The sequence below is a fragment of the Rhinopithecus roxellana genome, chromosome 17, assembly GCF_007565055.1.
Source record: "Rhinopithecus roxellana isolate Shanxi Qingling chromosome 17, ASM756505v1, whole genome shotgun sequence".
Taxonomy (NCBI): domain Eukaryota; kingdom Metazoa; phylum Chordata; class Mammalia; order Primates; family Cercopithecidae; genus Rhinopithecus; species Rhinopithecus roxellana.
In genome coordinates this window covers 110,450,342-110,468,631 of record NC_044565.1, presented here as the reverse complement: position 1 = coordinate 110,468,631, position 18,290 = coordinate 110,450,342, and the positions used below count along the sequence as shown (strand labels likewise).

General features: G+C 45.6%; 1 protein-coding gene across 15 annotated transcripts in view; it reads left to right on the top strand.

The window, feature by feature from the left end:
• The window catches only part of INPP4A (inositol polyphosphate-4-phosphatase type I A), a 151,527-nt gene that overhangs the window by 67,734 nt on the left and 65,503 nt on the right, over positions 1 to 18,290 (top strand). For all 15 annotated transcript variants that reach the window (XM_030921545.1, XM_030921544.1, XM_030921538.1 and 12 more), the window contains exons 2-4: positions 8,304 to 8,365; positions 9,282 to 9,490; positions 10,030 to 10,074. In XM_030921545.1, coding sequence (XP_030777405.1) covers positions 9,385 to 9,490; positions 10,030 to 10,074 — 151 coding nt within the window. In that variant the 5' untranslated portion in view covers positions 8,304 to 8,365; positions 9,282 to 9,384. The remainder of the gene's footprint in view (positions 1 to 8,303; positions 8,366 to 9,281; positions 9,491 to 10,029; positions 10,075 to 18,290) is intronic.

The window sequence follows — 18,290 nt, the reverse complement described above, 5'->3', positions numbered from 1 at the left end:
TTTCATTCAGCACTAACCCCACCCATGAGGCCAGAGCCCTCAGGGTCTAATCACCTCCCAAAGGCCCCACTTCTTAATACTGTCACATTGATGGCTACATTTCAACATAGGAATTCTGGGGGATACGTTCAGACTGTAGCACAGTGACTGACTCCCTCCATCGGAGTCTGGGATGTGCATTTGTATTCTGGTTCAGGCCCTGTATTATAATAGTCAACATATTTATTAAACTAATGAGGCATGTCAGTTAAGTAAATGAAGTTAACTCATTGCCATTGCTATCTGTCCATCTTCACTGGCAGACAGTAAGGCTTGGGAAATGGGAAGCTAGAGAACATCTGCCAGTGAGCACAAGCTCGGGGGCCCTGAGTCAGGTCATTTTTGTCTGCAGGTGAGAAGGGATGCGCATTGCCAGCATGTTACTTCTCTTCCTGTGCTTGATTTAATTTTTTTTTTTTTTTTTTTTGAGATGGAGTCTCGCTGTGTTGCCCAGACTGGAGTGCAGTGGCGTGATCACTGCAACCTCCGCCTCCCGGGTTCAAGTGATTCTTCTGCCTTAGCCTTCCTAGTAGCTGGGACTACAGGCATGTGCCAGCACGCCCGGCTAAGTTTTTGTATTTTTAGTAGAAGCGGGATTTCACCATGTTGGCCAAGATGGTCTTGATCTCCTGACCTTGTGATCTGCCCGCCTCGGCCTCCCGAAGTGCTGGGATTACCCGGCCCCTGTGCTTGATTTTCTAAAGCACATTTAGAAAATGTGTATTTTTTGGGCTTTCCTGTATTTAAGCCCTAGCAGCACTGGATGGATGTTTTGCGGCATGCTTGTGTGTTACGTGTCCTTCGAGTCAGAGCTTTCCTCACAGTGACCCTCTCCTGCCCTGTGCAGGTACAGGGAGGTGGGAGAGGGCTGGGCCCCAGCTCTGAGGGGAGGAGGAAGCAGACCTCTCCAGTATAAGAGGACTGTGATGCAGCCCCTTGAGAACATGGATGTTCTATCCTGGAGGGACAGAGCACCTGCCTCACTTCCCTAGGAGTCCAGGGTCTGCTCACACTCCTCTGAGTGGGGGACTGTGAATTCCTTCCAACAGTGGTGGTAACTTCATTGGACAGGTGAGGAAACTGATGCACAGAGATGGGACCCTGTGGAAGGTCACACGCTTCATGGTTCCTCACTAGGTCTGATGCCACTGCCTGGGCTCCCCTCCCCCATGCCAGCAAGCCGTATTGCCTCAAGAACAGGCCTGCGCTCTCATGTTCCTTTCCAATAGCAGCCTTTGAGCCTAAGTTTTGGTGATTATAAACTGCACCGCAAGCAAAGTACCGTGGACCTCGGTGAAAAGTTCTGGTTGGAGGAACTGGAGAAAGTAGGAAAGTTGAGTAAAATTCAAATAGACTTAGCTATAGAGAAAGGGCTTCCAGGCTCACAGATGGCCCCAGTACAAGCGCTGTGAGGGCCAACCTCAGGGGAGGTTAGGAAAAGCCAAGGCGAGAACCTCGCATGGCCGACAGCCCACGCACCGAGCTCTGTGCAGATGTTTTCTGTGTTTCTTCACATATGTGCTTGCTCCTCAGTGTGTCCCGGTGAGACCAGTGTTATTTCCGTTATACAGAAACTGAGGCTGAGAGAAGCTCGGCGGCTCTTGCACCTATCGGGGAGGAGGGATCTGAAGTGGGATTAGCTGAGCAAGTGGTTGGATTCCTGAGGCCCCACTCTGGGCCTCACAGGTTGATCCGAGGGTTTAGTTTGCGTAAGGGCAGGTGTCGACACCTGTCTTCATCCATTTTCTGCTACTCTAACAACATACCACAGCCTGGGTAGTTTGTAAAGAAAAGCAACTTATTTCTTACAGTCTGGAGGCTGGGAAGTCCAGGAGCATGGTGCCAGCATCTGGTGAGGGTCTTCCCATGGTGGAAGAGTGGAAGGTAGAAGCCAGCACGAGAGATAGGGAGAGGAGATTGGGCTAAACTCCCGGTTTATGGGGAACCCACTCCGCTCACTCCTACAGAAACAGCATTAATCCATTCATGAGGACAGAGTCCTCAGGGCCTAATCACCTCTTAAAGGCCCCACCTCCCGCTGCTGTTACAATGACAAGTTTTCAACACAGGAAGTTTAGGAGAACACATTCAAACTATATCAAGAGCCTTCTGTGGACCAGGGTGCTGGGAGCCTGGTGGGCTGGGAGCCAGAGCTCAGGAGAGGCATGAGGAAGATCTTCCTGAGACCCCTCCCAGGTACCCTCCACTCTTGTCCTTGTTCCTGCAGCATCTGGCCTTTCCATCCTAGTTAATACCTGGGCCTTTGAGGCAGCATTTTTTTTTTTTTTTTGTATTTTATGCTAGAGAAGCATATTTTACTTTGTTTAAAAAGTTAAGATCTTCCTAAGCAGTTGGCTTTTGTTTGAAAGAAACAAAAAGGAAGACCTGCTTGCTTCCACTATTCCCTGGCACTGTAGGATGGGGAAGGACACGCAGGGCTGGAGGAGTCTCCATAGTGGGCAAATTAGAATCAAGGACCCCAACTGCTGTATCCTAGGCCTCACTCCTCCTGCATCACCTCCCAGAATCAGTCCTTTTGCTTTTATGACCCATGCCCACGCCACAATCCCTTCCCACTTGACATCAGATGGCAGTTTTCTCCAGTGTTCACCATTCTCCTCTTCTTCTGGGGTGGCCCCCTCAAGTTGGCCATATTTAAGGAAGAATGAGTTTTCGTGTGTTCTTCTCACTCCGTGTTCACTCACTCCTCTTCTCATACCCATTTTATCATTTGCTTTGCATTAAAAGTAGATTCATAGCACTTAACGTTCTCATTTGTTATGTAGAGGCATTCATTCACTCACTCACTCACTCACTTCAAATATAAATCAGAGGAAGTTTCTGTTGCCATTGGCTATTGCTGTGGAATACTTGGAAGCAGGCCTTCCTGGTCCTTGCTGTGTGCAGCATGTACCTTGGCTGGTGACGGACCTGAGTGGATGCTTGGGAGCAGAATGTGAGCTGTTGTGGCAGTGGGTGTGCCAAGCCCACACACAGGCTGGTGCTGCCTCGTCTTTGGAGTGGAGCCTCCAGTTTTCTGGTCACCTTGGGCTTGGCCATCCTGGAGTTACTACTCCTGTTCTCTCTGTTGGCCTTGCCCTGTCCCTGCTGCCCACGCCTGTCACCGCAGTCATTCTGGCTCTGGCCCATTCAGTTTGTGTCATCAGTGGCTGCACTTTACTTACCCTGTGCCCACCCCCATGTTTGTGCCCATGTCATAGAAAGTCCTCCTAGATGCCCATTCTCTTATTTGCTGGGCTTCAAGAATTGGTGGCCCTGAAGTACCCAAGGGTCTCAGGACCCCTGTTAGGTGTAAACAAGGTCTGAGTAGAGCCCGGGGTAGACTCAGTTTCCATCTGGCTCTAGGGGACCTGTGGAAACAGAGGCTGGTCTGGGACACTGTGGTTGAGATTGGGTCACATTTTCTCTCTAGGCTGGATTAGCAGCTCTAGTAGAGCCACTTCAGTGAACCCATCATCTTGACATTAAAGCCATCTCACACCATAGAGTGTCCAGAGTGGTGAGGTCCAAGGCTGGCCTAGGAAACACTGGGAGTGGGGGAGGCTCAGGGGATGTGTTCCGGGTGTCCTGAGCCCCACCTGGAGTTGGGGTGGGGGTGGTATTGTGAAATCTGTATTTGGTCTTCCTCCCTCTTTTCCTGAGGTATTCTTAGAATCTCTGGAGTGATAGGAGTGTCTTTGTATGCTAGTGAGATGACTGGTGGCTGGGGGCTCTTAGATTGCTCTAGGATTTGGCTGGTTGCCAGGGTAACCAATCCCATGATGAGAGGGCTGGAATTTACAGTCTTCTACCCTCCCACCTCTGGGGAGGGGAGAGAGGCTGAAGGTTGAGCCGGTAGATCAATGGCCAGTGATTTAGTCAATTATGTCTATAATGAAGCTTTCATTAAAGACCCCAAAGGAGGCCAGGTGTTAGGGCTCACACCTGTAATCCCACCACTTTGGGAGGTCAAGGTGGGATGATTGCTTGAGGTCAGGAGTTTGAGACCAGCCTGGACAACATAGTGAGACCCCATCTGTAATTTTAAAAACTTAATTATTATCCAGATGTGGTGGCACACATGTGTAGTCCCAGCTACTCAGGAGGCTGAGATGGGTGGATGGCTTGAGCCCAGGAGTTCGAGGCTACAGTAAGCCTTACATCATTGCACTCCAGCCTAGGAGACAGAGCAAGACCCTGTTTCTAAAAGCTGGGGGAAGAAAAAAGTACAAAACCCCAAAACTCCAAAGGACTGAGTTCTGGGAGCTTTTGGATAGCTGAGCATGCAGAGGTTCCTGGGGAGTGGCACACAGGGCAGGCAGGGCAGCTCCACGCCCTTCCCACATGCCTTGCCCTATGCACCTCTTCCGGCTGGAGGTTCGTCCGCATCCTTTACAGTATCCTTCCTGTGTGTCTGCAGGAAGGTGATATTTGTCTCTCTGAGGTTATTATTAATAGTAACTTTCAGTGCCAGTGAATGGTGTGACACCTCACTGGTCTATGATTTTAGCTGTCCTGGATTTGGGGTTTCTGAGAGTAAGTCTTTCCTCTTTCTGCCCCTGTAAAGTAGCCTCTTTTTTAGGGGCTGCTGACTCATGGTCAGCTTCATGCCAGCCTTTCATTTTACCTTCTCTCGTGCTGCCTGTGTTTGGAGAGTAGAGGCACAGTGAAGCTTCTCAGCCCATTTGCTGCCGCAGTGACAGCAGTAGGCTGTGGTGGGTAGGACAGGGGTGGGGTAGGACAGGGTCCGGTGGGTAGGGCAGGGAGAGGGGCCCCCATTGCACCTGGGCTTTTTCTTTAGGTTGATGACGAGAGTTCATCCTTCATCTCCATGCGACTTTAAAAAAAATCACTCTGTCTGAGCTCTGTGACCTCATCTGTGCAACTCCTTTTAAAAATTATTCTTAGAAGAACCCCAATGAATAAGCAAAAGTGGAGCTCTGACGTGTTAATCCTCGCCCCTCAACTCCAGTTCAAGGGAGCCTGAGAGGTTCCTGAGGCGGAGGGCCTGCAGTCCTCCCTCTAGGCCTCTGGCAAACCTTTCCCAGGACTGCTGCTGAAGGCCTTGCCACTTCACTGGTCCTGTGTGAATCCTAACACCCCTCCCGTCCTGCCAGTGCCCTCTCCACCACCCCTTTCCCTGCCCCCCATGGCTGGAATGGACATCATGGGAAGTGGAATAGAACCTCAGGGTTTGCTGTCCATTTGATGGCCCGCTGCCTCTTGTTGGAGGGGTCATGTGACTGCGCAGCTTGAGGAATGGGAGCTGCTCACTTCTTGGGTTATTGCTTTTTTTCTCTTGACACCAAGAAAAAATTCCAACCCCCTAGGCAGCTCCCACACAGTCTGTCTCCTCTTCTACTTAAGTGCAGTTTTTCTCCTCATGAGCTTTGGTCTTCAAATGGAGCTGGGAGGCAAAACAAGGACCTTGGGAATAGAAGAATCCTTGGTGAATTACCTTATATTAATGAGACCAAGAAGAGAAATCACGTTCAGCTGAGCAAATTAGCTTTGCGTTCTGGGCCTTGATAACTTAAATTGCAGATTCTAATTAAATGTCCCCAAATAATTACGAAGTGCTTCTAAGGTCTTTTTGACCTAAAAGTTTCTGTGACCTGTGAACTCTCTCAAGTGTAAAATTAGTCTGTAGATGTACCCCATGAAGCATTTCTGTCTCCAGAAACCTCACCACACCTAAGATTTAAACCACCCTCCTAAGGGCAGAGCAGGCAGGTGGAGTGGGCAGGGACCCTGCGGGGAAAGGTGGAAAGGGGTGAGTTTTGGAGCTTCCCCAGGGCTGGCAGGATGTTGGGGTACAGGTGTGTCCCTCTGTTAGGTGGCCTGTCTCCAGTGTCGCAACTGAAGGGGGTGACGGACAGCTTCACTAACAGGCTGAGCTGGGCGGCAAGGCAGGCAATGGAATGCTGGAGACACACTGGGCAAAGGTTCAGAAGCGAGGAGCCTTTTCTTGTCGCTGAAATCATGCCTAGGGTGCTGCCCTGCCTCTGGCCAGCAGGGGGTGCAATCTTCAGTGACACAAGAGGATGGCTGTTAGAGGAGGAAGACAGTTCCCCATGATCACACCCCGAACATGGCTGTCGTCTTGATGCAGCCTCCTGCTGGCTGTCCCCTTTGTACAGTATCTCTTTAAATGGCTGCAAACAGACCAAAGGTGGGCTATTTCTTTAAAAACACATGAACACATGATGCAGAACTGACGTGTTTTTTTTTTTTTTTTTTTTTTTTTTTTTTTTTTTTTTTTTTTTTTTTTTTTTTGCTATGCTGTCTTGTATAAACTTTGTATTGGGGTATAAAAATCACCTGTGTAGAGCTCAGTGAATTTCACACAGTAAAGTCTGTAAGTCACACCCAGATCATTTCCAGAGCCCCAGAAGCCCTCTCACCCTCCCCAGTCAGTACCCGCCCCTTCAAGATACCACTCTCCATACTCCAAACGCCACAGATTCGTTTGGCCTGTGCTTGAACTTCATATGAATGGATTTGCCTAGAACAGTCTTAACTTTTCCCCTTGACGTTGTTTCTGAGACTCATCCCATTGTTTCATCTGTTCTGTTGACGAACATTTAGGTTGTCTCTAGTATCTTACTACTGTGAACATTGCTGCTCCAAACTTTCTCTACAGGCTTTTAGTGAGCATAGGTGTGCGTTTCTGTTCACAGCTCCCCCTCTGAGTTGTATGCCAGGTCACAGGGTAGGTGTATGTTCAACTTAAGTAGAGACGGCCAGTTTTCCAGCATGGGTGACTACTTACGCTGTACCGGTAGAGTGTCACTTCCAGTTACTCCACATCCTCATCAACACTTGGTATTGTTGGTCTGTGTCATTTTTGCTGTTCTAGTGCTTGTGCATGGTTTCAGTTTCCATTTCTCTGATGACTAATGGGGTTGAATAACTTTTTATGTGTCTGTTGGCTATATTGTGATCATTTTGATAGCCAGATAATAGTGTGTCTTATGGATGTTCCAGAACATTCTTTTCTTACCCGTAGCTGAACATTTGGATTGCTTTATTATTATAAGTAATGCTACAATAAGCATTTTTACCCAGTAGTCTTTTCTGTGTTCTAGACTATTGGCAAGAGTTTTGTTATCATTTACACATTTTGATCATTAATGCCAGATGGCTTTCTGAATGTTTGAATTACTCTAAGATGGATTAACAATGTGGGAGAGTCCTAGACAGCTTCCCCCATGTTCTCCAGCAATGTGTATTCTCATTAAAGAACAAACAAAACTCTTTAGGAGGACTAATTTAGGTGAAGGAAAGCATATTTAGCATTGTGTTACTTAATGAGTTTGGTCACTTTTTCAAAATGTTTACCACATGTGTTCCTCATTTATGAATTCCTACCTTTTGCCACTTGCATTTTGGTGAGTTTTTTGTTAATGTGTACAAGCATTACTGTAAAAAGCAGATACTAGTATGGTAAGCACTTTCCTGTTTACCAGTCACATTGTGTATTGCTTCACTTGTGTGCCTTTGACGTTCACCAGCGAATCTTCCCCTTGGCGATTTTTATTGTGGCTCCCCCACCAGGACATTGCCCTGTCTGCGGAGATGCCCAGGCTGAAGGTCCCTGGGCACCCCTAATGGGAGGGATAGGAGCACAGCCTGCAAGAGAAACGGAGTCGGCCCTGGGCTAAGCACTCTGCTCCTGCTGTCATCTGATTCCCCGACCCTGGTGCTTTGAGAGGGATGGCTCATGAGCTGAGCCCTGAGGCCTGCCTAACAGCCCCTGTGGTGCTGAGACTGGGTGGGGTCTGGGGGCCCAGCAGCAGCACCATTGTGGGAGCCTAGTGGAGTTTGCAGAGCCCTCTCCTGTTCATGCACATTTGATTTTCACTGCAGCCCCGTGAGATGGGTGCAGCCCATCCATCCCGAAGGGCAGGGCCTTAGAGGGCCCTGCTACTTCTCCCAGGGCCTGTAGTTTGTGAGTGGGGAAACGTCTCAGATTCTCATCTCCTCATCTCCCTAAACCACACTCAGCTGCCCACTTGGCTCTTTAGGACAGGCCCAGACTCCCCCAACAGATCAGCCCTGCAGGGGAGAAGAAGATGTGCTTTCTCTTTCTCATTTATTTTGGGTTTGAGCAAAACTTGTATTTTTGAGCCAGAAGGTTGGATTGGGGTGTGGAGCTCAAACAAACATAGATTAGCCCTTGGCCTCTCCACGTTTCCAGGCATTGCAGTCTCAGGAACTTCATGTTTGAGCAGCTTGTTAAGTTTTCGCTTTCTTATTTTTAGATGATGGATTTGGACGTGCCTCTATGAAGAAATGCCACATGGTCCGAGAGCAAACATGTCCAGTAAGTTGTTTGGTGAATTAACCCAAGGACAGGAGCCCAGGTCCTTCAGGCACAGGGTGTGGACACTCTTTGAGAAGACAGGGCTGTCTCTGGAAATAGGAAGACCCCTGAGACAGTGTTTAAACCAGGCTTATTGCTCAGTGTAATTATCTTAACTTCTAAAGGTTGGTTCTTTCTAGAGACAGCAGGAGTTGTAGCACATAGGGTTGGAAAAACCTGAAACTCCCTTCTTGCTGCTTAACCTAGTTCTGAGAGCAGAGTGTGAGCTCTGGAGCTCGGAGCCATGTGAAGCATCTGACTCAGCCTGTGGCAGTGTTTTACCCAGAACCCTCCCCTTCCACAGCACAGCACCCTCCACTTCGCTTAGGCCTAGATTACGTGCTTTGCGGGAAGAAAAGCCTGAGGCCCAGACACGTGAAGTTTATGCAGCTCCGGGAAGAAAGCCAGCAGGTTAGGGTTGTGAGCTTCATCCCGCTAGTGTTCTGCCACCTGTATGTAGCCCGCAGGCAGCAGACTCTTCCGCAGCCCTTACCCTTCTCACAGAGGCTGCGTTGAATTGATTTAAATTTTTAAAGGTTCTACGAGACTTGCCAACAGAAGAGCATAATAAAGAGAACAAGAAAATCTCAAAAGCCGTATTTTATGATTATATGAAAACCATCATTCACTGTGGCATATCTCCATTGAAGAGGACAGGACATCCTCAAGGGATCCCATGGACACCCGGTGTTGGGGAGTGGGGAGGAAGAAGTGACCAGAAGGGGCGGGGAGCAGCGGACAGTCCACCCCGGTTCCTCACATGCTGGGGAACCCTGTCCCTGCACCTTGTCCGCGTTAGGTCACGTTCTTTCTAAATGAGAGCATGGTTTCTGTCGTCACCATCCCCATGATTTCTTACCAGTGCTCCTTTTCTCAGGGCTACTGCCACTTTAGCGGACTAGGGCTCGGTGCCAAGGCTTCCCGGGTAATCAGGCGTGGTCTGATCCAGGATCAAGAAGCACGTTATCACCAATGACATCATGACAGCAAGAGAGCACAGCCCTCGCCATGGCGCCAGGGCCCGTGCAGTGCAGCGGGCTTCCACCATCGACGTGGCGGCCGACATGCTGGGCCTCTCTCTGGCAGGTGAGCCTCACAGGGCCTGCACCAGGCTCCAGGTATGAGCTCACAGCGCGTGGGCTCCACACGGTGGCAGTGCTGGGAGGGACCCGATGAGTCCCCATGACTACCCTAGACTACAGGGTACCCTGGTTGGCATCCTTTTGGTTGAACCAGGAAATAGGGAAGGGGGGCATCAGCCCTCTTCCTGTGAACCGCTTCTGCTGGAGCCTGACTACATTAGTTTTCCAGTGTGGTGGGGGGGCACCAGCAGGGTAGTGTGGGAATGTCCAAGTGTCTGGCTGGCCCATGCCCGGGCCGTGGGAAAAGCCCTCCCTGTTGTGGATGTGCAGATCCGAGGAGAAGCAGGGGTTTGGCTGTGGGGTCAGGGACTTCTTAGCAATCTCAAAAACACAGTATTTTTAAAATAAAGAAATTGTCTGGCATGGCAGTTTTTGTTGTTGTTGTTGTTGTTGGGGGAAAGTAGAGGGTTATTTGTCCTTTTAATCTGAAAACAGGGAAAAGTTTATTAAGGGTGATTTTTCTGTCGTTTCTTTTCTATTCAGGAAATATACAGGACCCAGATGAGCCCATTTTAGAATTTAGCTTAGGTAGGTATCTTTCATTATTTTTTGTCTTAAAAAATATTTTACTTAAAAATGAAAACAAAAACACTACCACCAGTGCATGGGCTTGTCTCAGAGAGCTTGCTGCTGCCGCCACCACTGCTGCAGTGTTTCTGAGAAGACGGGGCCCTCACAGCTGTGAACTTCTGTGGATGGGAAGGCACCTCGGAAGCTCCCTGCCCACAGGCTCCTGGCTGCTCAGCATGGGGCCCACTCCCATGGGGGTATGCTCTCCACAGGTGGCTGGGGACAGGGAGGTGAGCCCACCTAGAGCTGCCAGCAGAGCCCTCCCCACCCCCACCCCAATGGGAGAAAGGGAAGGAGGGGTTGGAAAAACCGGGCGTAGAGTTCAGCTTTGTTGCCCTCGGCTGCAAGGCCTTGTGTTGGCTGAGTTTCGCTCTCTAGCCCTCAGTTCCCTGTTGTATAAAAGGCAACATTGGCACCTGTGTGCTCTCTTTCTCAGGGTCAGATAAGAATATATTAAAAAGTGGATCAGAATGTGCTGAGTCTGGGGTCAGCGATACGTGGCATCACTGTGCTTACCCAGAGGCCTGAGATGCCTCTCCATCAGAGCCCAGTGCTACCCAGCACTCCTCTCCCCTTTTCCCATTCCTTGGTCAACATTAGTTGGTGGCCTGGCACCAATGTCCAAGAGGTGGTGTGACATAAAAGAGGCACCTCCTGGGGAGTCAGATGACCTGGCTTCCAGCCCTGACCATGCCAGGCTAACCACATGGCCTTGAGCATGCCACTTGACCTTGCTGGAACAGTTTCCTCCTGTGCTACATGAGGATTCTACTGCTTGTTTGAGAGACAAAGAAGATCAAGGTGGTTAAGCACCCCCCAGGCCCAAAAGACTTGGACAAATTGCAAAACCCATAAAAGGGTAAGTACACTACTGGCCGGGTACAGTAGCTCACATCTGTAATCCTAGCACTTTGAGAGTCTAAGCTGGGAGGATTGCTTGAGGCCAGGAGTTTGAGATCAGCCTGGGCAACATAGCAAGACCCTGTTTCTAAAGAGGAAAAAAAAAAAAAAACTTACCTGGCTGTGGTAGCACACACCTGTATTCCCAGCTACTGAGGAGGCTGAGGTGGAAGGAGCCCTTGAGCCTAGGAGTTTGAGACTGCAGCGAGTTATGATGGGGCCACAGAGGGATACCCTGTCTCTAAAAAATAATAATGGAAAAGAAACAAAAAATAGAATTTGGAAGAAACTGAGACATTGCAGAAAGTTTCAAAGAAATTATAATTTATATTGGCCAGGTGTGGTGGCTCACTCCTGTAATCCCAGCAGTTTGGGAGGCCAAGGTGGGCGGATCACCTGAGGTTAGGAGTTCAAGACCAGCCTGGCCAATATGGTGAAACCCTGTGTCTACAAAAATACAAAAATTAGCCAGGCATGATGGCAGGTGCCTGTAATCCCAGCTACTCAGGAGGCTTAGGCAGGGGAATAGCTTGAAGCCAGGAGGTGGAAGTTGCAGTGAGTGGAGATTACACCATTGCACTCCAGCCTGGGCAACAGAGTGAGACTCTGTCTCAAAAAAAAAAAAAAAACAACAAACAAGAATTATAATTTATATACTCAAAAGATAGTATATCTATAAAACAAAACCAGGACACTACAAAGATAAAAAGAACAATTGAGGAACAAGAACAATCGTAGATATTTAAAATATGATAGACAAAATTTAAAAATTCTGTAAAGTTTGGAAGTTGGTCAAGGAATTCTTCCAGAAAGTAAGATTTTAGAAAGAAAATAGAAAATGGGTAAGAAATAGAAATGGAAATTTTGAGAGTAAATCCAGAAGGTCCAATATTTAGAAGAAAAAACAGAAGAGAATGTAAGGGAGGAAATGCAAAAGAAAGAGGAAATCTCTAAGAACTGAAGAATGTGTCTATAGGTTAAAAATGTCTACCAAGGCCCAGCGCAACAATGAAAGAGACCCATAGCAAGATATACTGTGGTGAAATTTCAGATCACAGGGAATAAAATGAAGATCCTAAAAAGTTCCAGGAAGAAAATAAAACAGATCATACCCAAGGATCAGGAATAAAACTGGCATGGAATGTCTCAGTGACACTGGAAACTGGAAGACAGTGAGACAACACCTTTAATTATATTTTCAACCCCGAATTCTCTGCCCAGCCAGACTGTCAGTCAAATGTGAGGGTAGGAAGAAACTTGTTTCAGCCGCACAGAGTTGTACAGCAAACATTTACTTCCCCTGCATTCTTTTCTCCGGGAAGCTAGTGGAGGATGTGTTCCCATCCTAAAGAGGGACCACACTGAGCAAAGAAGTCATGGGGTCCAGGAAACAGGGTCATCACAAGAGAGAAGTGGAAGGAATCCCACATGGTTTTTAATGAGTAATATGTGCTTAACTTTCATCATGACAATGTGGATTTAACAAAAATTAAGCTAAAATGATTGCATATGGAGAGAGGATGACAGTTGGTATAATTGAGTTAAAAATCCTCATCCCCTATAAAAGAAATAAGGACATTTCTGAATCTGGTGAACGGAAAACAGTAATATAGTCATGTTAATTGGGCACATGGAGGAAGAAACTGCTTTAAAAGGTAAGGATGAGTTTTATGTAAAGTGAATTTTACCCCCCTTTTTTAAAAAGGGACGAGCCGGGCGCGGTGGCTCACCCCTGTAATCCCAGCACTGTGGGAGGCCAAGGCGGGCGGATTACGAGGTCAGGAGATCGAGACCATCCTGGCTAACACGGTGAAACCCCGTCTCTACTAAAAATACAAAAAAATTAGCCAGGCGTGGTGGCGGGCGCCTTAGTCCCAGCTACTCGGGAGGCTGAGGCAGGAGAATGGCGTCAACCCGGGAGGCGGAGCTTGCAGTGAGCTGAGATGGCGCCACTGCACTCCAGCCTGGGTGACAGAGTGAGACTCCGTCTCAAAAAAAAAGGAGGAGCAGGAGCTGAATTATTGAATGGACAAATGTGTTGACTTTTAAAATACAAATTTAAAATTTAAAAAATGTATGTTCATTGTAAAACCTTCAATACAGAAAATGTTGAAGAAAAAGAAAACTTTATTGCAGCGAGGTGGTCAGTTGTCACTTTGGTATATATCCTTCCAAGTATATATGTTTGACCCTCACAGAGTGCTATATGGAGATTTTTCATGATTTTTGGTTGTGGAAGTGATGGAATTATTTCCAAACATGTCATCATAGTGCTCTTGACATTCTTTTTTCGTGTAGCAAAACATCTTTTTAAATATGTATGGGATCTGCTTCATCATTTTAAATGCCTTCATAGAGTCTCTAACAGAACTGTGCCATACTTATTTTAGCCAGCCTCCTACTGTTGGACTTTCAGGTTCTTCCCAATTTGCCATTATAAACACCATCACAGTGAATGTATTTATATATACATCTTTCATACATTTTGCTGATTATTTCCTTAGGGTGTACTCTTGAATATAGCGTTGTTGAATCAAATGTGTGCAGTTTACCCCAACAGCATTTATTTAGCATTTATTTAGCATTTATTCAGCTGGGATTACAGATGATCAGGTTGGAGAGACAAGGCTTACATATCAGAGGCGTGTGGTTTCTACGGAAATATGCCCAATGAGTGACGTTAAGTGGGCTTGCAGGCTGCTCAGAGAAAACTTAATGGAAGCTATGGAACTTGAGCCAGGAATCAAACCCTGGATGAAATTTAGATGAGCTGGGTTGCGGGAGGAGGCCAGGAGAGAATGTCCCTTGTAGGAAGGCATGTTCTGAAGGTGGCCATGGGACCATCAGCCCTTAAAGTAATCTCAGTCTTCCCAGCCTTTGGCCACCTGCTGTACCTTAGTCCGTCTGCCATCATTACTGCCTGAAAGACCTGAATATTCCTACCTCTCATAGGTGTCAAGAAAACTCACACCTGATAAAAGGGCAAGTAGAGAGAGGCCACAGGTCACTTAAGGGTACTTTGTAACTTAAAGGAGAGACAGGTAGATCAGTCAAATTAGGGGATTCCTGTTGAGGCAGACACAATGGAAGACACAAGAGAGAACTTAAAATAGTAGTAAAACCTTGAAGCCTCTAGAAGAAAAATCGGAGAACTTTGAAACTCAGGGTAGGCATAGATTTGGACGGAGCACAAAAAGTACTTTGTTTTAGTTTGCTACTGCTACCATAACAAATTACCACAAATTTGGCATGTTAAAGCAATACAAATATGTTATCTTACAGTTCCCTTAGATTAGAAATCCAGTGTACTCACTGGGTCTTTGCGTCGAGTCTCACACCACCAAAATCAGTGTTAGCAGGGCTGGATTTATTTAGAAGGCCTCAGGGCCTGTTTCCTATCTATTTCCTTGCTCATTTACGTTGTTGGCAGAATTCAGCTGCTAGTGGTTTTAAATTTTAGGACCCCAGTTTTTGGCTAGCTATCAGTTAAGGCCCACTCCCAGCTCATAGAGGCCACTCACATTCCTCTTGTGGGCTTATAGCCCTCTTCCTCCATCTTCAAAGCTGGCAGTGGCAGGTCTAGTGGCCCTCCATGCTTTGAATCTCTCCTGCCTCTTCTTCCATTGTTACATCTTTATGATTCACCCTAAGGCCTTCCTCTTCTACTTTTAAGGGCCTCTGTGATAGATTGAGCCCATCCACATGATCCATCTGAAGATCCCGTCATCACATCTGTAAAGTCTCTTTTGCCATGTAATGTCATCGATTTGTAGTTTCTGAGGATTAGGACATAGATACTTTTTGTCAGGGAGGGGCTTCTCTGCCTACCACTCCCTAAAATTTAAAAAGGATACATTGAATTTCATCAAAATAAGAAATTGCTATCCATAAGAGACATCACTAAGAAAATGAATAGATGTACCACAGACTGGAAAAAAATATTCACAACACATACACTTCACAAAGGACAGATAAATAGTAAAAAAGCAAACAACCCAATTTTTAAAATGAGCAAAAGACTTGAGCAGACGCTAGACAAAGTAAGTTATACAAATGAACAATAAACAATAAAATGATGCTTAACATTGTTAGTCATCATGTAACCGTAAATTAAAACACGCCCATTAGAATGGGTAAAATTAACAACAACAACAACAAAAACACTAACTCTACCCAACTGGAACTTTTGTATATTGCTGGTGGGAGTGGAAAATGATACAAACACATTGGAAAACTGTTAGTTTCTCATAAAGTTAAATAGATTTCAGTCGTTTGTAATTATGCAGAAGAAATGAAAAAGTGTTCACAAAAAGACATGAACAACAACATTTATGTCACCTTTATTTAATAGTTCAAAGCTGAAAACAACCCAAATGTCTGTTAACAGTAGAATGAATAAATTGTACAATGGAATATGACTCTTTTTTAAAAAAAAGAATGAATTATCAATACATGTAACAACATAGATGAGTCTCGAAAACATTCCATTTGTATGAAATTCAAGAACAGACAAAAGAATAGTGATGGAAATCAGAAAATGATTGCAAAACTAGGAGATTTGTACAAGAGGGAACTTTCTAGTCTGATGAAAAAGTTGTGCTATCTTGTTTTGATGGTGCTTACATGGGTGTTTATGATTGTCAGAACTCATCGATCAGAAAAACCTAATCTCTTTGTATTTTATTGTATCCAATAAATACCGAAGGTTCATGAAGATATATGAGAAGATATTACAGAGAATGAAAGTTAATTTTTGGAAATAAAAATCGATTTACTAATTTTAAACCACTAGTTGACATTTAAAAAATAAAAAAAGAATGATGAGGGGCAGATATGGCAGAGTGAAGACTTCCAAAAATCTTCTCTTCTGTAAAGGCAGTGAGTGTACAGAAATGGCCAAAATCAATTGTTTCAGAACTCTGAAAATTCGCAGAGGCCTGCAGTACTCTGGGGAGCATTTATTTAAGAAAAATGGTGTATTAGTCTGTTCTTGCAGTGCTATAAAGAAATACCTGGGGCTGAGTCATTTATAAAGAAAAGAGGTTTCTTTTCTCTTGTGAGGCGTATGGTTCTGCAGGCTGTTCAAGCATGGCACCAGTGTCTTCTCAGCTTCTGCTGAGCCCTCAGGGATCTTTTATTTACAGCAGAAGGAAAAGCAAGAGCCAGCATCTTACATGGTGAGAGAGGGAGGAGGTGCCACACACTTTTAAACAACCAGGTCTCGCGTAAACTCAGAGCTAAAACTCACTCATCACCAAGGGGATGGCACTAAGCCATTCATGAGGGATCTGTCCCCCATGATCCAAACACCTTCCACCAGGCCCCACCTCCAATATTGGGGATTACATTACAACATGAGATTTGGAGGGGACAGAACATCCAAATCATATCAAATGGCTTCTTAGTTAGAGAGCTTTATGATGTTTTAACTTGCCCTGTTATCGTCCTCTCCCTAGCTCCAGGTAGCCTTGAAAGCCAGCATCTCTGATGTTATAGTGAAAATCAATAGCCTAAAGGTTACTGAAGGGGACAGAATGGGGTTGGAGATCCTACAAAAAGCCCCTTTCTTAGAGAGTTGTCATTATTTGTCCTGTCTGGCAGTTCCCTGGAAAACCCCACATCCTGTACCTGCCTTTATTTGGCTTAACTCAGAATCAGTGAGAACAGCCTTTTCCCTGAGAATGTTTGTCAAAAACAATCACTGTCCATTTTTTAACATTGCAGCTGCCTGAGGTAGTGATAACAGTTGGAGCAAACAAAAAGCTAAGCAAAAAAACCTTAAAAGGGGAAGCTGGGGAATGAGATATTCACAGGGAGATTTGAAAAGCTCTTTCATATTCCTGGGAACCTCAAAGGCCAGTGAAGGGCTGTGCACATGTCCAGAGCTGTGTGCATACTCAGGAGACTTGAGAAGGCCCTAGGCAATTACCTGAGATTGACCCTGAGGTTCTTTGCAAGCAGCAAATGAAGTCTAAGACAGAGTTATAAACTGACTGCCTGAATGATGAAAATGACCCCAGTATACACACAGGGACTGTTAGCTAAAGCTACAGCAAAGGTCTGTGATTCTGGTATTTACAGAAACATCTGTCCAACCGTTATCTGACTACTAACCTAATGAAGCAGTCACTTCAATGGCCACACATGACAAAGAGTATTACTTTACAGAATTCAATCAGAAAAGGCACTGAAGAAACAGCCACACAAAAAAGCAGCAACAACAAAGCCTGGGGAAGGGGGAGAATCTCATTCCAGAGATCCCACATTGTATTATTTAAAATGTGTAGTTGCCGACAAGAAGTTATGAGACATTGCAAATAAGAAAGTATGGCTCATACACAGAGGGAAAAAAACCCATACAGTCAGTAGAAACCATCCCTAGGAAGCACAAATGTTGAACTTAGTAGACAAAGATTTGTAAATCAGCTATTTTAAGTATGTTCAGATAACTGAAGGAGACTATGTCCAAAGAACTGAGGAAAGTGTGAGAACAATGTCTCACCAAATAGAGACTTGAAGAGATGGAAACTATAAAGATATCTAAATAGAAATTCTGGAGTTCAAAATTATAATAACTGAAATGAAAAATTCATTAAGAGAAGCTCAACTGTAGACTTGGGAAGGCAGAAGAATCAGCATACCTGAAGACAGGTCAGTTGAGATTATCCAGTCTGAGGAACAGAAAGGAAAAAAGAATGAAGAAAAATGAACAGAGCCTCAGATACCTGCGGGACACAATCACGTGCACCGATATATGTATAATAGGAGTACCAGAAGAAGAGTAAATCGAGAAGGGGGAAGATAAAAATGTTTCAATAAGTGATGACCCAAAACTTCCCATATTTGATAGAAAACATGAATCTACATATCCAGGAAGCCCAATGAACTCCACGTAGGATACACTCAAAGAGATCCACACTTGATACATCATACTCAAACCATTGAAAGCTGAAGACAGCATCTTTAAAGCAGCAAGAAAGAAGTGATCTGTTGTGTATAAGGGATCATCAATAAGAGTAACAGCTAATTTCTCATCAGAAACCACGGAGGTCAGGAAGGTGGTGGGATGACGTATTCAAACTGCCGAAAGAAAAAGACAACCAAGAATTTTCGATTCATCAAAAATGTCCTTCATAAATGAATAAGCAATATATGGTATGTTTATACAACTGAATGTTACTTATCAATGAAAAGGAATGAAGTACGGATATTTGCTAGAGTATGGGTAAACCTTCATAATATTCTAATTGAAGAAGCCGGATACAAAAGCCACC